The sequence below is a fragment of the Mchenga conophoros genome, linkage group LG7 (genome assembly GCF_057382185.1).
Source record: "Mchenga conophoros isolate Kocher_MC1m ecotype Shallow Benthic linkage group LG7, M_conophoros_male_GT1.1, whole genome shotgun sequence".
NCBI lineage: Eukaryota > Metazoa > Chordata > Actinopteri > Cichliformes > Cichlidae > Mchenga > Mchenga conophoros.
Genome location: NC_140532.1, coordinates 35,425,913 through 35,445,266, shown reverse-complemented (window position 1 = coordinate 35,445,266; position 19,354 = coordinate 35,425,913). Strand labels below are relative to the sequence as shown.

The 19,354-nt window shown below is 39.6% G+C and overlaps 1 protein-coding gene across 1 annotated transcript in view; it reads left to right on the top strand.

Annotated features, from left to right (window-relative positions):
• arrdc1b (arrestin domain containing 1b) overlaps positions 1–19,354 on the top strand; it is a 49,647-nt gene that overhangs the window by 24,815 nt on the left and 5,478 nt on the right. The window contains exons 2-3 of the mRNA XM_085279048.1: positions 7,092–7,202; positions 18,188–18,238. Coding sequence (XP_085135174.1) covers positions 7,092–7,202; positions 18,188–18,238 — 162 coding nt within the window. The remainder of the gene's footprint in view (positions 1–7,091; positions 7,203–18,187; positions 18,239–19,354) is intronic.

Genomic DNA, 19,354 nt, shown 5'->3' with positions numbered 1-19,354 from the left:
TGGTCACTGTAGTGGCTATATTAATTAGTTCTCTCTTTCTCTTATATTTAATATAACCACACTACTGACGGACAAGCGCCTGTTTTTATGCGTTGTCATTAGCAACAAAGATGGTAAAACCATCACGTGTCCGCTTGTTTATTTTCCACATAAACCTTTCACAATAAAGCTCAAGATCCTGTTGAGACTTTTCAAAATAAACTGAATCACGTGAAAGAGTATGCAGATTATTTACAGATGAGAAGCAAGAAAGAGCCGCCACGTGCTAAAAAATAAACCGTAGACTCAAACGTTAGAACAGGCTTTTCCCTGCAGCACGCCGTGTAATAAATACTCACAAAGAAAACGACGCCCAAGATTAAAGTTGACGTTGAAATTTTAACCACTCATATCGAGTAATATATTTTTCAGTATATCCCTCATAACAGGCTGACATCACCATATTGTAATAAAAACATCATAAAACATCAAAGTTTTAGTGTAACCCTTGCCCTTTAGTGGGAGTTGCGTTGTCTGAGTGCTACTGTAAGTCCTACTTGACACTAATTAGCTGATATGTCTTTATATTGTACCTCTATACTCTATGGCTCCCACTGCTAACTTGGTACTAAGTTGAAGCTCCATAATTAGGACACCAAAATCAATAGGTGACGTCATGGTGGCAGTTTAACCTGCTTGATTTTATGAACATTAACACATACATATATGTAAGCTAGTATGGTGGTTTGTCGCTTGTGTTTGTTTCCTCAAAGCAAAGGTGCCCTGAGTTTCACCCATACCAGGTTTGGTGGAGTTTGCATGGTCTGTAGGTTTGTTTAGTTTCTTCTGCGAGCTCCCGCCATCAGAAACAGGTTATTCTCCGATCACGGTGCCCTTGACCAAGGCAGGGGCTTAGAGCTGGATTTGGCTTCCCAGGTGCTGCCCCTAACCACCAGCTTCTAGTCGGCATTTAACCTACCTTAATACTACGATGGATTATTCACAGAGAATAACATTTCTTCCAGGTATTAAATAAGAATGTTTCACAGCCCCTGAAATCCACAATTCAGAGGAACTTAGCATATGAGTTACCACAGTGTTGCTGCAGTTAATCTGAAAAGGATTACGGCAACTACTACAAATAAGATAAAAATGCAAAAGACAACTAAGGGGAAAGGCTGCCATTGATGAAAGAGGGGGACCAATAAACCCCTCTTCTTTCTGTGCCTTTACAAATGCAGGCCAATTTTACCATTTATTATATGCATGCAGGAGTGGCTGAGCGCCCAATCAGCACCAACGATAAACGAGGAAGGAAGGAGGTGGTTGATAAGGGTAATCGTTAGGGCTGCACGATTTTGCATAAAATGAGAATCACGATTTTTTTGGCTTAGAATTGAGATCACGATTCTCTCACGATTCTCTTTTCCAGTATAAATATTTATTGCACTTATTAACTGCACATCAACTTCGTAACAGTTGAGACTGAACATAAAAACAATAAATAAACATAAAAACAACAAATGTCTCACGTTTTGTTGTTGCCGCAAAATGTTGTACTGCTTGAAATTCCGTCTCCACCGTTGCTCGACACTGCGTGTATAGAGCAGGTAGTGCAACAATAGAAAAATAGTTGCAGGATGGCACTGTGTAGCGTTTGTCTAGGGTGTTGATCATTTTCCTAAATCCCTCGTTTTGCAGTGTTGATGGGAGCCATATCTTTGGTCGGGTGATAAGTGATAGCCTCCGTAATTTCTTTGTGCCTGCGGGAGTTCGACGGGTATAGGGAAGCGCTGTATAAGGTTCCCGTTATTGATGTTTGGGTGGTTGACAGGGACGGATTTTCTCCTGTCACTTTCTCGTCATCCCTGACTTGCTCTCCGTTGTTTTTTCCCTGATAATTTTAGCATCACACGGCACAGCTTCTGTATCACGTGGTATAAGGCTCCGCCCTTGTCATTTGTTGAGCAGGAGGAGTGAGCGCTTGTTTTCATGCAGATTACGTCCCGGATCAAAATGCGGTACAATCGTCATCGTCTTTTTTTTTTTTTTTTTTTTTTTTTATCGTTGTCATTTGGAAATGAGATCGCACATAAGTATGAATCGAGATCGCGATTTTCTAACGATTAATCGTGCAGCCCTAGTAATCGTTTTTCATTTGTCACTAATATCTGCATAATTTTTCGTCTCTTTAAATCTTTTAAGGGACCAGACAAGCCCAAAGTTTAAGGTATTTTTTTGCGATTCTGTGGTGGAACTTGATGACACATCATCTTTGTGTCTACATATTTGTGTCGTACTAAGTGCCTTAATTTTGCTCATGGTCCATCTGGCTCCACGTGCGTGCCCATTGTCAGGCAGCAGACGCTCGGTCTCACTGCCAGAGCTGCTTCTCTCTCATAACAAAATTATTGCTGCAGCTTCTCTTCCTGTTGCTGCTACTGTGAATATTAACAGATTACCCGTGCGCTGACCTTTCATAGGCTGAGCTTTTAATGTTTCCACAGCAGACATCTGTAAATAATATCTCATGGTATGAGTGGATCTCTTTTCTGTCATATCACTCTGCTTTTCATTTCTGACGTGTGATAACTGCTCACATTTTGTGTTAACAGGGGAGAATGAATGTGTCTGTAATTTTCATGAATAAGGCTTATAGCTGGAGGAGCACAATGAGTTTTAATTAATGACCGTAAGTGGACTTAGTCTGCATGGCTCAAGGGCACCACCTCGTTTAGTGAGCTGCAGTTTTGGAGGTTTTATTTTTAACAGTAAAAGCCCTTCCTCTTACCGGAAACTGTGCCAGCAGCCCTGGCGGTGTGGAGAGCTCAGCCATCTGCCACTCTGAGAGTGTGACAGAAAGAGAGAGAGTGTGTGTGTCTTTGTGAGATACCAGAGCTGAATCTTGCGTGGGTGTGTGTGAGCCTGTGATTGGGCAAACAGTCTGTGGTAGAATACTGTTTAGAGCACAGTCTGTGTTTATGCTTTTTTTTTTTTCCTCTTTTTGTGGAGATCTTAACTGATTTAGTGTAGAGTGCTGACAACTGTCATTCATGATCAAAGTGTTCTTATCCCAATGCATTGTATAATGCAGCTTTGTCAGATGCCTCTCCCCAAGCTGTCCTATGGTACCCTGATATTCCAGCTGCTACTAAAGCAGCTGTTGAACAGGCTCTACACATGGAGGCTTGGGGTGGTGGTGGTACAACTTCCTGGGATAATGACTAAGAAATCCAGGTTTGCATCCCTTTGAGAGCTTTCATATCTGGTTTATTTATTAACTTGCTAGTTTAGGTTTGGCAAAAACCTAAACTTTGGTCATGCAACACAGAGCACCTGTATAAAAAAGCCCAAAGCCGACTGTACTTCCTCAGGAGGCTGAGGTCTTTTAACATCTGCAGGAAGCTCCTGAGGATGTTTTACCAGTCGGTGGTTGCTGGAGTACTTTTCTATGCTGTGGTGTGCTGGGGGAGCAGCACAGCAAAGAAGGACTCATCCAGGCTGGAGAAACTGATCAGGAAGGCTAGCTCTGTGGTCGGCATGAAGCTGGACACTCTGGTGACAGTGGCAGAGAAAAGGACATTAAAGAAACTGATGGACATTATGAACAATGCTGGGCATCCTCTGCACACGGCCATAAACAATCAGAAGAGTCTGTTCAGTGACAGGTTGCTTCTCCCCAAGACAAGAACTAACAGACTTAAAAACTCCTTTGTCCCACACGCCATCAGACTGTTTAACTCCTCTCTGGAGGGGAGAGGGAGGGGAAACAGGAGGACAAAGGAGGGGGGGAACAACTAAGCTGTAGTGCCTCTTCACCTCACTGTACAATACCTTGTGCAATACTTTTTGTAAATAGTCAACAGTGCAATAGACTCAATACTTGAAATGTGCAATTCACTTGTATTTTTATTTTTTATTCCTATTTACTCTATTTATCCCCTTTGTATATTTTATTTATATTTGTCTCTGTATTTATATATGTGTGTGTGTGTGTGTGTGTGTATATATATATATATATATATATATATATATATATATAAAACAATTCTGTGACTGTAACTTCGGTCGTTGCTGTGCTTTTTGGAAGTCGAATTTCCCAGAGGAACCCACCCGAGGGATTAATAAAGTTCTATCTTATCTTATCTTATCTTAAAAATGTGTTACGTTTAGATGCTAAAAACGTTTTATGACTTGTGCTATTGAATAACACAAGTAAAAATTGTAGTGAAACCCTACCACTGCCAGTCTTGGAGCCCTGTTGTTCACTGTTGAGGCTCAAACCACATCAATGTTTGAAGGCCCGCAGTGATGTGAAATTATACCCCTCAAGTGACTTAAACCAAAAGCGAGCCCGTTTTAAAAATGTAAAAAAGTAAAAAGTTGTTAGAAGGAAATACTCAACTAAAGGTACCTGAAACTCCTACTTAAGTACAGTAATTAAGTATTTGTACAGTAGTAGTAGTTACTTCCCAACATTGCCAGAAATACAAATCTAACAGGGCCAGTCGCTTAGGTTTTACACTTTTAATGGAATGAAAAGGTACAGTGGACTATTGCTTGTAAAGTGCTTTTCTTCTTAATTTGTGGACACAAAGTGCATTCGTACTATAAGCCTCATTCACTCATACGTTATTTTATATGCCTGAGCACTTTGTAACCTAAAATTCCCACTCCAATGGAAACTATTTTGCATCAAGATTCTTCAGTATGCAGGTTGGATGAGCCAGGGATTGGACCACCGACCTTGCGATCAGTGGCTGTGGCTCTCTGACAAAAATGTAAAGCAAAGAAAGCTGGGTGTCATTGTGAGACATTAGCCCTTCTATCTGCTTTATGAAAAGGCGATGCAGATGCACCATCCTTCTGTGTAATCCTCTAACTTCTGTCTCAGTGGTAGTGTTTCTGAGTGTGTGTTTGTGAATGTTTTTAGAGGATTTTCATTTCCTCATGCAAACTCCATACAAAAAGAAAGGACTCGGGACCTTCTTGCTGTGAGGCAACAGTGCTGTCCACCGCACCACTGAGCTGTCACAAAGCACAATAAATAGCAATAGCATACACGTGGTGTGTGTATGCTTTTCTGCTTCTTATAGCCCCCAGTGATTTTCCTGGGGTTTGAAATCTCGCGTGATCTTGTCCAGGCAACTAACCACTCTTGCTTGATTAGGTGACGTCATCTCAACAAAAATAAATTTAACAAGCGTGAAGTTGTTGAATTTCATGCAGCTCATACACAACTTATTATGTTCACCATAGAAACTCTTGTAAATGTAATAACTACCCAATTTCACTTTTTTTTTGAGTGTATGAGTTGGAGTCTGAGGCCAGCTTGTTCCTGAGAATCACTTAAACAGTTTTTGTCTCTCTTGACAGTTGATTGTTGCTGACGTCAGTCACATCAGTGTGAACTTTTTTGCAGAGTAGAAATGCTACAGGATTGAGTGTGAAAAGATAACACGGTTTCCTGTGCGCTGAGCGAGCGGAACCTTCTTTCAGTTACAACATCCTGTGGGCTGATGTTTAGTTGAACTGCTTTTCGTCCAGGTACATTCAGTCATTGTGCTGTAACATTGTGATTTATCTAGCCTATTGCATCACAACAAACACCCAGTTGTGGATTTGCCTGCTAAAGCAGAAGCAGTGCTATAATCCAAACTAGTCACACTTGATGCGACCATCATTTTATATACAAAACCCTCTTCAGTTTCACAACAGTTCCCTAATAAGGTTTCTGGTTGCCATCTGTTTACTCAGACTCTTTTCACAGCCTGTTCTGACAGATTATTTATCACTGCTGCAGAATGCACACAACCAACAGGACAGGCCCTCAGTGATTTAGTAGAGTGTCCCCTCTTTGTGATTCATTCTTATGCTAATCAGTGCTGGTCTGTATTTTTTATACAGTGTTGCCTGAATTCACTGCAGTAAGATAAGAGGACTTTTTCCAAGAACATCCATCCATCCATCCATCTACTTTCATAACTGCTTATCCAGCATATTATATATGGTACAGCAGTTGTGTCTGTTTACATAGGTGTTTCCCTGCACAGAGTCTAAAGACAGGGATTTTCAAAATCCATGCACTGGTGCTTACATGCAGTCTTCCAAAAAAAAACCCAGCATATAGCTGTCATGAATGAGATTATACATAGGTTAAACACTGCTTGGTTGAAAAATGGTCCGGGACAGGCATAAAACAAACCCACCAAAGATCGAAACATACAGTGCAAGAAGCACAGATGGATGCTGAACGGGACACTTTTTAAAAAATTGTTTTATGGTTATATTTCTTCTCTATTAATGGATATTTGTGCAGAATGCAGAATCTAAAGGACAGGGACGAGATTTATTTGTACTGGAAGCTTTATGGTCTCTGTTTGTAGGCACGTTTGACTGGGCTTTGGCTCCCTGCAGGTGAGCAGTCCATATGGATCGCAGAAGAGGAAAACGATTGCCAAAATCCTGTCTTGTATAAACACTGGCTGCTTTCTGATGACAGTTTAGATTTCTGTCAACTAAAAAGTCATGGAGATAATTTTACTTTATCCATTTTAGTAGATTAAATAAATAAAAAGAAGTGTATGCATTTATTTATTTTCCCTAGTTGGGATTTTAAAACACAAAGAGAGGGGAAAAAAGTCAGTACACAAAAAGCCCCAAAGAAATACAATGAAATGAGTCAAGGCCGAGGTTCAGCACTTTCACAGACAGCGACTGCTGCAAGACTCGCTGACATTCACCTTGTGTGGTTAATGGAAGCTACGTATAGATAACAAACCTCAAAACAGAAAATTTTAATTCAGAACCACATAGACAAACGTTAATTTGTTTGAATAATGGTTCAAACTAGCTAATTTAATTTTTGGATTGTGTAAGTTAGTGTCATATCTTTGGCAAGCTTTTTAGTGTTGATCACCATCTATCCACAAGCACTAGACAACAAAGCCATGCAACTTAAAGAATCCTGAATTAAATTTAATGGGAGATTTCAGTAGCAAAGCAAAGCAATGGTGGGGTTCTTTGTTTTGTTTTTTTACACTTTGTGATTGATCATAAACTATTTGTTTAAGACAGAAGATTGACTCTTCTTTTCTGTCCTCTCTCTGCAGCCATCAAGGTCAACTGTCATGGCTCCTGTGGGGTCTCCAACACAGCAAACAGCACAGCATATAATGTGGAGGAACAGTACTTAAACAGCACGCTGTCTGTTGCCGAGAAAGGTAAATCAATATTTTCACACTCTGATAGGTTATCACACTTCTAGAGAGGTTAAAAACCATTGGCATACACTTGCTCTTTTTTCTAGGCAGCTGTTGCTCATTATTTGTATGTGCACTCTATGAAAAAACTTAAGGATATGCTGCTTAGATCTGCACGACAGTAAGACCAAACCTGTATCTTGAAAGCAGTGGACATACTGCAGGTGTGGCTCACTGGTTCAGCAGGTTCCCATGTACCTTATTGTTGAAATGCAGTGACCCAGGTTTGAGGCTGACCTTCAGCCCTTTGCTGTGTGTCCTCCCCTGCTCATTCTACCCTTTTCTGTCTGCTTTTCAATGCAAAACTGTCAAATAAAGGCAAAAAAGCCCCAAAATAAATCATCATTTAAAAAAAGAATATACTCCAAGTCAAAAAACAAACAAACACTGATATGATCATTAGAGTATGTGAACTTTGCATCTTTCTTTGCTGATGACAGATTTATCTCCCAACCTATATCCCAACAAATATCAGAACCTCCTTGTCATGGCACAACTGTAAGACTTGACTCACGGCGACTGGCTTTTTACCCCATTCAGTTTAATGAAAATCTGCTGGAATAGAGCTAATGTTACAGTGGCCTTCAGAGGTTTTTGCTTTCCTCTAACAGGGGAAAAGAATTTGACCGATCGACTAGTTTAAGAGTGGGAAAACAGTCAAAACTGCACCCAGTCCAGTGGTTGAGCTTGTAGATTGTATAAATATTGCTCACATATTTAAAGCCATTTTAAACAGTTGATCACATTGTTTAGAAATCATCTTTTTCCCCTGTAGGCTGACATGCATGCACCTGTGCACAACGTGATTACACATTTTTATGTTCAAGCGATTATATGTTCATTTAGTGTGACACAACCAACATAACTTGGGTCATTTTTAGTAGATCAAAGTCATTCTCTGTCATTTTCCTTTTATTGTTCATCTTCACATCAGAGAGCGAGAATGAGACACTGTCGTCTGTAATCTCAGCATCAGATCCTTGGGTAGCAAGAATGTATGTTTGTGTGAAAGTGTAAGCTAGTCCTGCTCAGCAAAAAATTATAGGTGTCAAAAGTGCTTTCTACTGAGAATACAATCAAAATTGTCTTTGAGATCATTCCAGACAACGTAAAAGTTATTTTCTGCAGATATGCATACAGATGGCTTTGAAATTTTTGCCTTGTCTTTGGTGTGCCTCGGGCACAACCCTAGTTTTTGCAGCCTAATGAAGAGTTACTCAGAGTAACAGTCCCCTGAAGCCTGTCTCCTCTCTGAGGTGAGACATAGCCAATCAGAGTCAAGAAGCACTGATGAGACGGTTGGAGAGCCCCCACAGAGAGCAGGTTAGAGTATTTTTCTCCCCTGAGTGTCTCTGTACCAACATGCTGTGCTGCACTGTGCTGTTCCTCCTGCCTACGGAAATAAGAGCTTACAAGACCTTCTTTTGCGAGTACGATCTTCCATCTTTTGTATGTGTTGCAGCCCATAAACAGAAGGTGAAATGTGCCACGCATGCATGAAATCTGTTGTAAATGCAAATCACACTGTGGGACACAATGGCAGGCATTAGAGCATGCAGTCCATGCTGGTTAAAACAGCAAACAGTTCAATGTTTAACTCTCAGGGCTGCGTTCTTCAGCGCATGATAGAAACTTCAGCCACACAATGCTGGAGAGTAGATTTAGTCAAGTACTTTACTTAAATATAGTATTCAGGTGCTTGCTATGCTACTTCATACTTTTTCAACATTTCAGATTGAAGAGTTGTATTTTCAGTATTTCTTGGATTGTTTTTTATTTTATTTTATTTCACTATATAGGTAAAAAAAAAAAAAAAAAAGGCAAAGATCAGAGGAACATGGCCAGACTTGCTAGACCATTGTTGTGTTGTGTTTGTGTCGCATACAAGTGATGTCACAGGACTTTCGGACTGCCTTGCTGTAACGACCCCGTTCATATTGAGGTGGCACTCAATTATAATGGAAGACTAACTAACAGAGTTGAGTCAAGCCGCTAGGTGCTAGTGGAAAAGAGGCATTAGAACCAAATGAACCGAGTTTGAAACTGAGTGCTGCTGGCCATGTCCATCGCTTTATACCATACCATACCACCTTTATTTATAAAGCACTTTAACATAAAACCAGAGTTCACAAAGTGCTGTACATGCTAAAAGCATAAGTAAAGAAAATTAAAATGAGATAAGATAAAATAAATAACTAAAAAACTAAAATAAATTGAAACATGTCAAAACAAATTGAGTCAAGAGAGAAGAGGCCTGCCTAACATGCAAGGGTAGATCATTCCACAACTTTGGAGCAACTACAGCAAAAGCACGATCACCTTTAGATTTATACTTAGTTTTTGGTACCTTAAGGAGCTGCTGATTGGCGGACCTAAGGGAACGGGGAGGTGTATATGGTTGTAGTAGCTCCGAGAGGTGGGGGGGGGGGGGCAGGCCATTAAGAGATTTAAAAGCAAATAAGAGAATTTTAAAAACAATCCTAAAATGTACAGGTAGCCAGTGGAGTGAAATTAAAATTGGGGTAATGTGCTCAAACTTTTTTGTTCCAGTTAAAAGACGTGCTGCAGCATTTTGCACAACCTGCAGGCGCCTAATGGACGCATCACTAACCCCAAAATAAAGTGCGTTACAATAATCCAGCCTAGAAGTAACAAAGGCATGGATTACTGTCTCAAAATGCTGTTTCGATAAGATAGGCTTTATTTTGGCTAATTCCCTCAAATGAAAAAAGCTAGATCTTACAACAGTTCTGACCTGGCTTTCAAGTTTAAGATTTGCCTCTATTTTAACTCCCAGATTAGTGATGACTGGTTTAACATACTGTGCCAGTGAACCAAGATCTATAATAGTGGCCTCAGAAGCGCCACCAAAATGGCGCAGACTGTACCCTTCCTTTAATGAATGCTATCGTCACAATAAATACACCATGTCACAAGGTTCACATCATGATTAAGTGCTTTTTTTCTGTTTTTATTTTGTTGACTACAGTCAAATGGCCTCCACAGTCACCAGATCTCAATCCAATCCAGCACCTTTGGGATCTGGTGGAATGGGTCATTTGCTTTATTGTGCAGCCAACAAGTGTGCAGTCTGTTATCATGTGAAAGTCGAATAAAATCTGTGAGGAATGGGTCCAGCATCGTGTCTATACCATGAAGGATTAAAGCTGCTCTTAGGGCAAAAGGCAGTCTACCTATTAGCAAGGTGTACATAATAAAGTGGCTAAATGGTAAATAGCCTGTATTTGTATAGCGCTTTACTTAGTCCCTAAGTACCCCAAAGCGCTTTACATATCCAGTCATCCACCCATTCACACACACATTCACACACTGGTGATGGCAAGCTACATTGTAGCCACAGCTGCCCTGGGGCGCACTGACAGAGGCGAGGCGGCCGGACACTGGCGCCACCGGGCCCTCTGACCACCACCAGTAGGCAACGGGTGAAGTGTCTTGCCCAAGGACACAACGACCGAGACTGTCGGAGCCGGGGCTCGAACCTGCAACCTTCCGATTACAAGACGAACTGTCAACTCCTGAGCCACGATCGCCCCCACTTCTAATTAAAGTGACAAGATATACGTTTTATTAACTTTATAGACACAAATAATGAGAGGCAGAAAGTTTGATTATCTTCAAGCAGACCGAAGTTTCCTCTTTCCTCCATCCTCCGAATGCCTTTGGCAAAAGTCATTACCAAAAATAAAACAGGAAACAAGAAAAAGAGAAGACGAGGAAACCAACACAAACAAAACTAAAGTAGACAAATACACAGAACATTAAAAACAAGAGAAAATAATAATAATTTAAAAAAAAAAGAAACAGACTGTGGCCATTTTTTGTTTTCGCCTGTGTGAGAAAAATCACACGTACTGTTCGTCAGCTGTCAGGCAGGGCGTTTCTGGGAGGTGAAAATTAAGTCGAACAGGAATCTTGAAATGTTTGTGCAGACACAAACATGAGCACACCCACTTCACCCATTAACATAGCAGCTTTGATGTTGTAAGAAAGAAAAATATATACATACAGCACTGTGAGAAAGTGTTTTCTGCCTTCCTGATTTCTCTTTTTAACATTAGTCAGACTTTAAATTTTCAAATCATGAAACAAATTCGTTTATTAATAACAAACATAATCTGAGTCAATACAAAATGCAGTTTTTAAATTTTGATTTATTTTTAAAAGGAAAAGGTTATCTAAACACGCATATCCTAAGTGAAAAAGTCATAAGAGAAAAAGTAATTGCCCCATAAACCTAATAATTGGCTGTGCCGCCCTTGGGAAAAGGAACTGTAATCAAGCATCTATGATAAATGGCAACAAATGTTTCACTTTGAATTGTTTTAATTCAGTTTTAATTCAGCCACATTGGAGAGTTTTTGTAAGAGCTGCATGGACGGCCTGTTTGCGGTCATGCCAAAGCACCTCGATTAGATTTAGGCTCAGACTTTGAGTCGGCCACTCCAAAATCTTCATTGTGGATTTGTTTTTCTTTTTGGTGCCATTCAGAGGTGCACTTGCTGATGTGTTTTGGATCATTGTCCTGCTGCATAACACAGGTGGTGTTGACTAGGGCTGGGTATCGTCACTGATTTCTAGAATCGATTCAATTCCGATTCACAAGGTCCCGAATCGATTCGATCCACGATTCGATTTAATTCGATTCGATTCGATTTAAATCTGGGAAATTTTGACAGTCAGAGATATAATTCAGATCAGGACATTTACATATTTTTGTATCTATAAAAAGGAAGCTGACACTCTCAAGACTTTATCCAAGCTGTGAGCATCACAGCAGATGCCTTTGTGTCAAAGTAGCTGAAGATAAAACACAGAAAAACATGTAGGTGATTTTCCTGGCCTGGGATTTTATAAAAATATTCTGCAGTACATCAAAAACGAAAGAAAACCATTAATTAATCAACATTACCTCTGACGTTACAGCGGTTTTATTAGACACACGGCTAAGCATTTTGCATTTTGAATAATTTTAAAAAGTTTCAATTTGTTCAGTATTGAACAGCAGAAATGAGGTTTTCTTTTCGGAAGAATGTAAAAGGGGAAAAAACAGCGGCCGACAGCGCTGTAAGCAACAGTAGACTTGTGTAACAAGCAAGCGAATAATGAAGAAAGCGAAACTGTTCGAGAGAGGGGGGGGAGAGGGGGAGGGAGAGAGGGAGAGAGAGAGAGAGCTGCGCATCGCAATGGAAGCAAAACAGTAAAAGAGTGAATTCATGACGATGTTTATGTGAAGCGTTTGGATCTTCTTTTGCTGCTGGTTCGGTCAATATTGTTTGGAGAGAGATCAAACTAACAGCTTTAGAATCAGCGCATAAAGGGCGTGAACACAAAGCGCGGACCCGGATCAGCGAGCTGTCGGCTTTCAGCCCCGACTGTGAGAAAGGCGACATCTAACTGATTCTGATCCGCGGGTCACGCCCTGTGTTTAAGTCTATGTGAAGAATCCCTGTACCTGCTCTCATTTACTGTTTGGTGGTTCTTGAAATTTTGTCAGATGTCACCAGAGATTCTGGCATTTCGGACAAAATAAATTTATATAAAAAAATCGATTCAGGATTTTAATGAATCGATTTTACGTTATCCAAGCCAGAATCGATTTTAATCGATGAATCGATTATAAAAACCCACCCCTAGTGTTGACCTTCAACTGATAGTTGGACGTTCTAGTTGGACGTGCATTTTGCTATTTATCGTACTGTTTATTTTAATCTTTGTGTACAGCGCTTTGTGACTACCTGTCTATGAAAAGCACTTAATAAATAAACTTTACTTACTTACTTACTTCAGGATTTTCTGGTAGAGAGCAGAGTTCATGAAGTAGACCCAGACCACTACGAAAACTTTCTCAAAGGCTTTGGGGTCATCAAGATGATTTTGGTAAATGTGGGATGAGGTTTAGAGGTACAGCTGAAGAGGAACAGCTGTAATGAGTCTGTATTATTGTTTAACTTGATTTAAAAAAAAGAATATCTAATTTTATTGCCTTGAACCTCTGAATTTATTATTATTGTATAAACAAGATTTGTCTCTGAGTTCTTTGCATTTCATGCAGTGGTGCTTATGAGTACATGAGGAAAGTCAATACGGTTTGAAGTGTATTATTAGAAAGCGTTTTCACTATAACTACGCACCGACCAAATAAATTCCTTTCAAATTATTAAATATTTTCTAACAGAAGGTTCTTGTTCTTTGAAGTGAAGACTCAGGCCTTCTGGCAAATATGTGATAGTAAAAGTTATTTTGTCATGTCGCCCAAATTCCTGGAGTTTAGTGTTTCACATTTTATTTTATTTATCCAGTGTGTGACCCTGGGCTATCTGTACCAGCGTGGTCCTCCAGTTAAAGAAATTGCTGTGAGATGAAGACCATCAGTTCTCACACTGGCACAGTCAGATATTACTCTGACTCCTTAACAGAGAGCTGCGAGGTTAAAAATGTTTTAATGTAGTGGTCTTGCATGCAAACATTCTTCCGTAGATCATTATTACTTCTTCTATTTACAGCTTTTAGTTGTATAAAGTTTTTTTCTGCTATATTTAAGAGTTTTATTAAATGAAATGAAATTGTTTATTTACTTATTGTTGAAACTGACACCAAAACCCAGGTGCTGATTCAGTGCTAATCCCAATAACTGGGACATGAATCTGTGAGTTTTCGTTTAATGAAGGGCAGGTTTGAGGTTTTTTTGTTTAGTTTTTTTATCTTCCTCTTAATAACAGAAAGAGACGTTGAAAGCAGGAAGTTCTTTGAAGCAATAGTTAAACTTAAAGCCTTACTGTGAAACGTAAGGCACCAGAAGGAGAAGGTCATAAATAATTCATGACACACCCTCTCTCGGAGTTCCTCTTTATCTCTGCCGTTTTCCCATATCTCGCTCTCTTCCATAAAGGGTCTGGTTCGCCCCCAAGGGTCGAGCAACGGAGGGAGAGTGAGAGAGGAAGGGTGACAGAAGATCATCTCTCTCTCACACACACACACACACACACACACACACACACACACACACACACACACACACACACACACACACACACACACACACACACACACACACTCTACAAAGCAAGCGACCCTCGCTGTGGCTGGTTGATAATGTGGTATGCCACAGATGCTTGGCGGTTAGGGGAGTGAAGACCGCTTACATCAGCAGCTCTTCATGGACACTGACTTTAAAAAGTGAGAGCTTCATATTTAGAACACGTTTAGGACAAAGCCACGTGGAAGTTTTTTAATAGTATTATTTACTAATACTGGCATTTCTGCAAAGACAATATTTCTTCTTCATTAGGTTTATAAATGTGTTACTAAAAAGGCACTGTTTGTGCCAAAAACCCTTCTAGTGTTGTTTTAAACTTTAAAAAACTTTGATTTCTACAGTGAGTAATCCAAGGTAGTAGCAGCAACAGTAGTTCTGTATTTTCAAAAGAGACTGCTTATCCCACTGTCAGTTTATGTCTTTGGTCTGTGCTGCCATTTATGCATCAAGGCTGTTTTGGTGTTTGTGTTGTAGACACATTTGCATTCTTTGTAAAAGCATAAAGTAAAAGGATTTTTGATGTTAAAATGCCAAAAAATACATTCGGAAAAAAATGGTCTAGAAATTATTGACCGGGTTACTCAAAGAAAATCCACAAACCTTTATGTAGGAAGTTTAATAGCAGAACTGTTTTCTTTCTGCTGTCTACACCTGCTAACTAAAACATGAGTGCATCTTAGCAATGTCTCTTTTTAGTTATCATGACTTGGTTGCCTAGTTTTAGTGTTACCCAAAACAAAAAACCTGGAAGCTTCATACTGAGATCATCTAGATGGATAATTAAAGCTAAAAAATATATATATTTCCTTATAAAGTATCCTTGTAAGGTCATCTGAAAAATATCAAAATATTTGTGAGCCTCTGGGCTGTGTTGGGGAGAATTGGTGGCTCTTAGGTGACACTAAAAGCAAAATATTATCTTTTTTTTTCTTTTATTGTGTCCTTGACTACACAGACTGTGTGAACCACATGAAATAGTCACAGTTCAGGTCTGTGTAGTCATCCTAGTATCTCGCACAACATGGGGCTTGATCAAAATATCGATGAACAAATATATTTATTTTCATTTATCCAACCTTTATTTAACCAAAAAGAGCAAATAATGAAGTTGATTAAAACAAAAACTGGTATTGAACAAAAATACAGTAAACTAGAATAAACACAGGGTTCAGGATTATCACTGATCTGGGGCCAGTAAAAACCTATATTGAGGCAAGTTGATTGGCCCATTTGGAGCCTCACTTTATAATCTCTTTATGATAATAGGTCCTGCTAGGTTTTAATAGCAGAATGAATGTTTGTTATTATTATTATAAGGTTAAATAATGATAATCATTGATGTTGTTCCTCATTTGTGACTTTTAAAGAGTCTTTTATTCTTTCACTCGTGTGGTCCTGGCCCAGTTTGCATGCAGTGTGTGCACTGCAGTGTTAAGACTGACTGTTTCTATTAGCAGTAAACAGGACTGAGTGATAAGCACACACACGCATACACACACACAGTCTGAGCACTTTCCCTCAGGAAACGTAGACTGAAGGGGAAAATGTTGTGCCCGTCCCTAATGAGGTGGGACATGTTGCTATCTGTAGTAATTTAATTGGGCTGCCAGCTCATCTACAGAATTAATAAGCTGGTTGACTCAAGGTGCTCTCAGTGTGATGGGGACATAAAGGCGATTTTTGTTTCCTAATGATCTAGTTATTAGTTTTAACTGAGCTTGTAAAGTAAACGGTGCATGTGATGATGGCCCATGTGAAAAATAAGTTTGAACTCAATCAGAATTTCTTTCTAGCTGATTTCTTTTATAGAATTTCTTTCTAGCTACAGGCAACAGTTGTGCGATTTGTTAAATTATGGGTAACTTGTCTTCAGGCTAATAAGATGAGATGCACTTTGACATGTTTATTTTACTACACTTTGGTTTTTAGGTTATTCAAAATTGTCAAACTCTGATTTTTTTTTTTTTTGTGCAAAAGACAAAAAAAACCTAGAGGCGTCTCTCTTCTGTGTGTTCTCTTCTGTAAAATTTATTATAGTGACGCCGATCAGGCACAATGTTTTCACCACTGACAGGTAAAGTTAATAGCACTGATTATCTCTTCATTATGTCGCTGGTTAGTGGGTAGGATATATAATGGAGCAAAGGAGATATTCTGTCCTAAAAGCAGGAAAAATGGAAAATTGTAAGGATTTTAGCGAGTTTGACAAAAGGCCAAATTGGAGACGACTGGGTCAGAGCATCCCCTCAACTGCAGCTTTTGTGGGGTGTTCCTGCGGTGCACTGGTGGTATCTATCAAAACTGGTTCAAGGAAGCAGCAGTGGTGAACCAGCAACAGGCTGATGGGCGGCCCAGGCTCAGTGATGCACAGACGAGCTATTGTAGCTCAAATTTGGCTCTGATGACAGGTGTCAGAATACACAGTGCATACAGGCCTGAACTGGCGACTGAAGAAGACTTGGATGAACAGCTTTCTGAGACCTGAGATCAACTTTCCCTCAACTTTCAGGCAACTGTTTGAACAGCTACCAGTGAGACCACAAGATACTGCTGATTGACACAGTGCCTGGTGGTAAATACATTGGAGCGTTGCCTAGACAACTAGACAGAGCGAAGCAACAATTTTCAACTTTATGTGGATTTATGTGTCGTTCTGATTTCTGCTGTAGAAAATCATGCAAATTTATTTAAATCTCATGCCTCATTTGCTTATTTAAACATGAAAAACGTGAGAAAAGTAGAGATGGGAAAAATAATTAATATTGTCTGCCTTTTAATATAAATCTTTCTTTGCGTGGGATTCTGATTATACCAGTAACTAACAGATGAGACTGGATATTCTCTTTCTTTTCCATACTGTCAACAAACCCCATGTCAAGGCCAAAATCAACAAAGAAGTAATCATTCTAATGAGCTTTCCTGTGCAGGCCAGGAGCTTTTATCTGCATTTCCTTTGCGCCACGGAGCTCCATTGTTGTCCAAAAACAAATAAAAAAAGACATCAGTGAATCCCGCTGTTCCACAGTCGATTACATTTTCCTTCATTACAGTAAACATGCGCTGTAGTTCATCTTCAGCCACTCTCACTTGCGCCATCTGGCTGTAAGCACCAGTTTACCAAATGTGTACCTCTCCCAGCAGGTTTCAGGTGAGAGTTGAACTTCACTGAGGGGGAAAAAAAAGTTTATGGTCTTGGACTAGGCTTAAACCATTTCTGGAAAACTGACCCTTTATATGATTGAGTTTGAATAACATTTATTTATTGTATTTATTTAAACCAGAGATAAAAGTTCGTGAGGATAAAGCTCAGGGCTGTGGCTTTTGTTTTAGGAATTTGCTAGCTATAAAAAAAAAAAACACGGAGCATTCTTATCTTAGCTTCAATCCAAACGGTCATACTTGTCACACTGATGCTGGCCTGCAGATGTGATGGGATGGAAGGAAAAGGCTTGGCTTTGATTGCTGCCGCCTCGCCAAGCCTTTAAATGATTGCTGAGAGAACCTCGAACCTTGCCACTTGTGTCACCCAGCAGTTTATCACTTCTTATTATTAACCATTAATAGTCTAAGTCACTAGAAAAGATAATTGTAATCGTCTCAGCTAAAGCCTGTTTTGTCTCAGAAACCTCATCCTGCTGGGAAAGCAGGTGAGCCCAGCCAGCACGCGGTGTCCTTAAATTAAAAGTTAATGAAAGAATATGGACATAAATTATGAGATTTTACAGCACATTCACTTTAATTTGCAGTTTTTTCTGTCTACTAATTTTACTATAATGATTTTAGCATATGTATATTTATTAGTATGTGCCTCTCTCCTCCTTAATGGATCTATTAAAATCTGTGTTTTGAGAAAAGCGTCATTATAAATGTAAACCTTTTTCTTTTACAGGTGTCCTTGGAGTGGGCGAACACAGTTTCCCGTTCCAGTTTGTTATTCCAGGTGAGTGAAACGTCATTCTTCTGTGTGCCCAGCACCGCCTCACTTCCCGTAACAAGTTTTCTTAGATTTGTTTTATCACCCATCTAGGTCAGTTCAGCGAAGGGTGCATGCTGATGCAGGTGTGATAACCCCTGTCGACAAAGCAGTTAAGGTCCAGTTTGTGTGTAGGCGAATGGAAAAACATTACGTAATCAGTGTTTAAAGATTTAGGAGTGGTACGCCATTTCCTGATACTTTTATTGCTACTAAAAGTTTTTTTTTTTTTTTGCTCATGATAGATAACAAAATTGCAGTGTGTAAATAACCCTAAAGATCAGCTGAACATTCTTGGCACCTGTAAGGCCACACATTGTGCAATCTGTCTGGTATCTTACACCCTCTCTGAGGCACAGGCTGACACACAAAGGGGGGTAGCCAGGGGTTATTTTTAGTTCCCTCTCCTTTTGTGCAGTCACTGTTTAATTGGGCTTCATGCCTCCGTGCTTTGTCCTCCCCTCCTTTCAGCCCACCAGTCTTGAGAACATCAGTGAAGGGCATGTTAAATATCAGGCAGAGAGGTGGCTAACAGAAGGATAAAGAGGCTCCTGCTGCCCCCTGCTGGTACCTCAGAGAGGCTAACAAACCCTAAAATGAACAGTGTGATCCTTAAGAGTTTTTATGGTAAAAAAGAGTCTACCTGAATTGTAACATGTGGTTTAAAAATTGAGCATTTATCATAATATCTTAGCAAGTTTTCTTTGTTATTCTTTTCAAAGTTTCTCTAATAGTCACAAAAGACATCATAATAAAAATGAATCTTCCGCAAAAACAGTGTCACCAATAATCAAAATACATACATGACAGTTGGTGAGGAGGCTTATTTTTGCAAATTTTTGGCACTACACACTCTTAAGGGCAAATGGAGTCTCCAGCTTATACAAAATGCTCTGTTTCACACAGTTTTTCTTCTACTCTTGGCTCTGAAAATCATAAAAGAGATGGGATCTTAAAGCTATTCAAACCTGTTTTAGAGGGACATCCAATTAGAAGAAAGTTGGCTTAAAAGGCTGAAAAGCTCAAATGACTTGTTTAACCCTCTCGAGGCAGGCGTTGCCGATTTGCAACAGTTAAAAACCA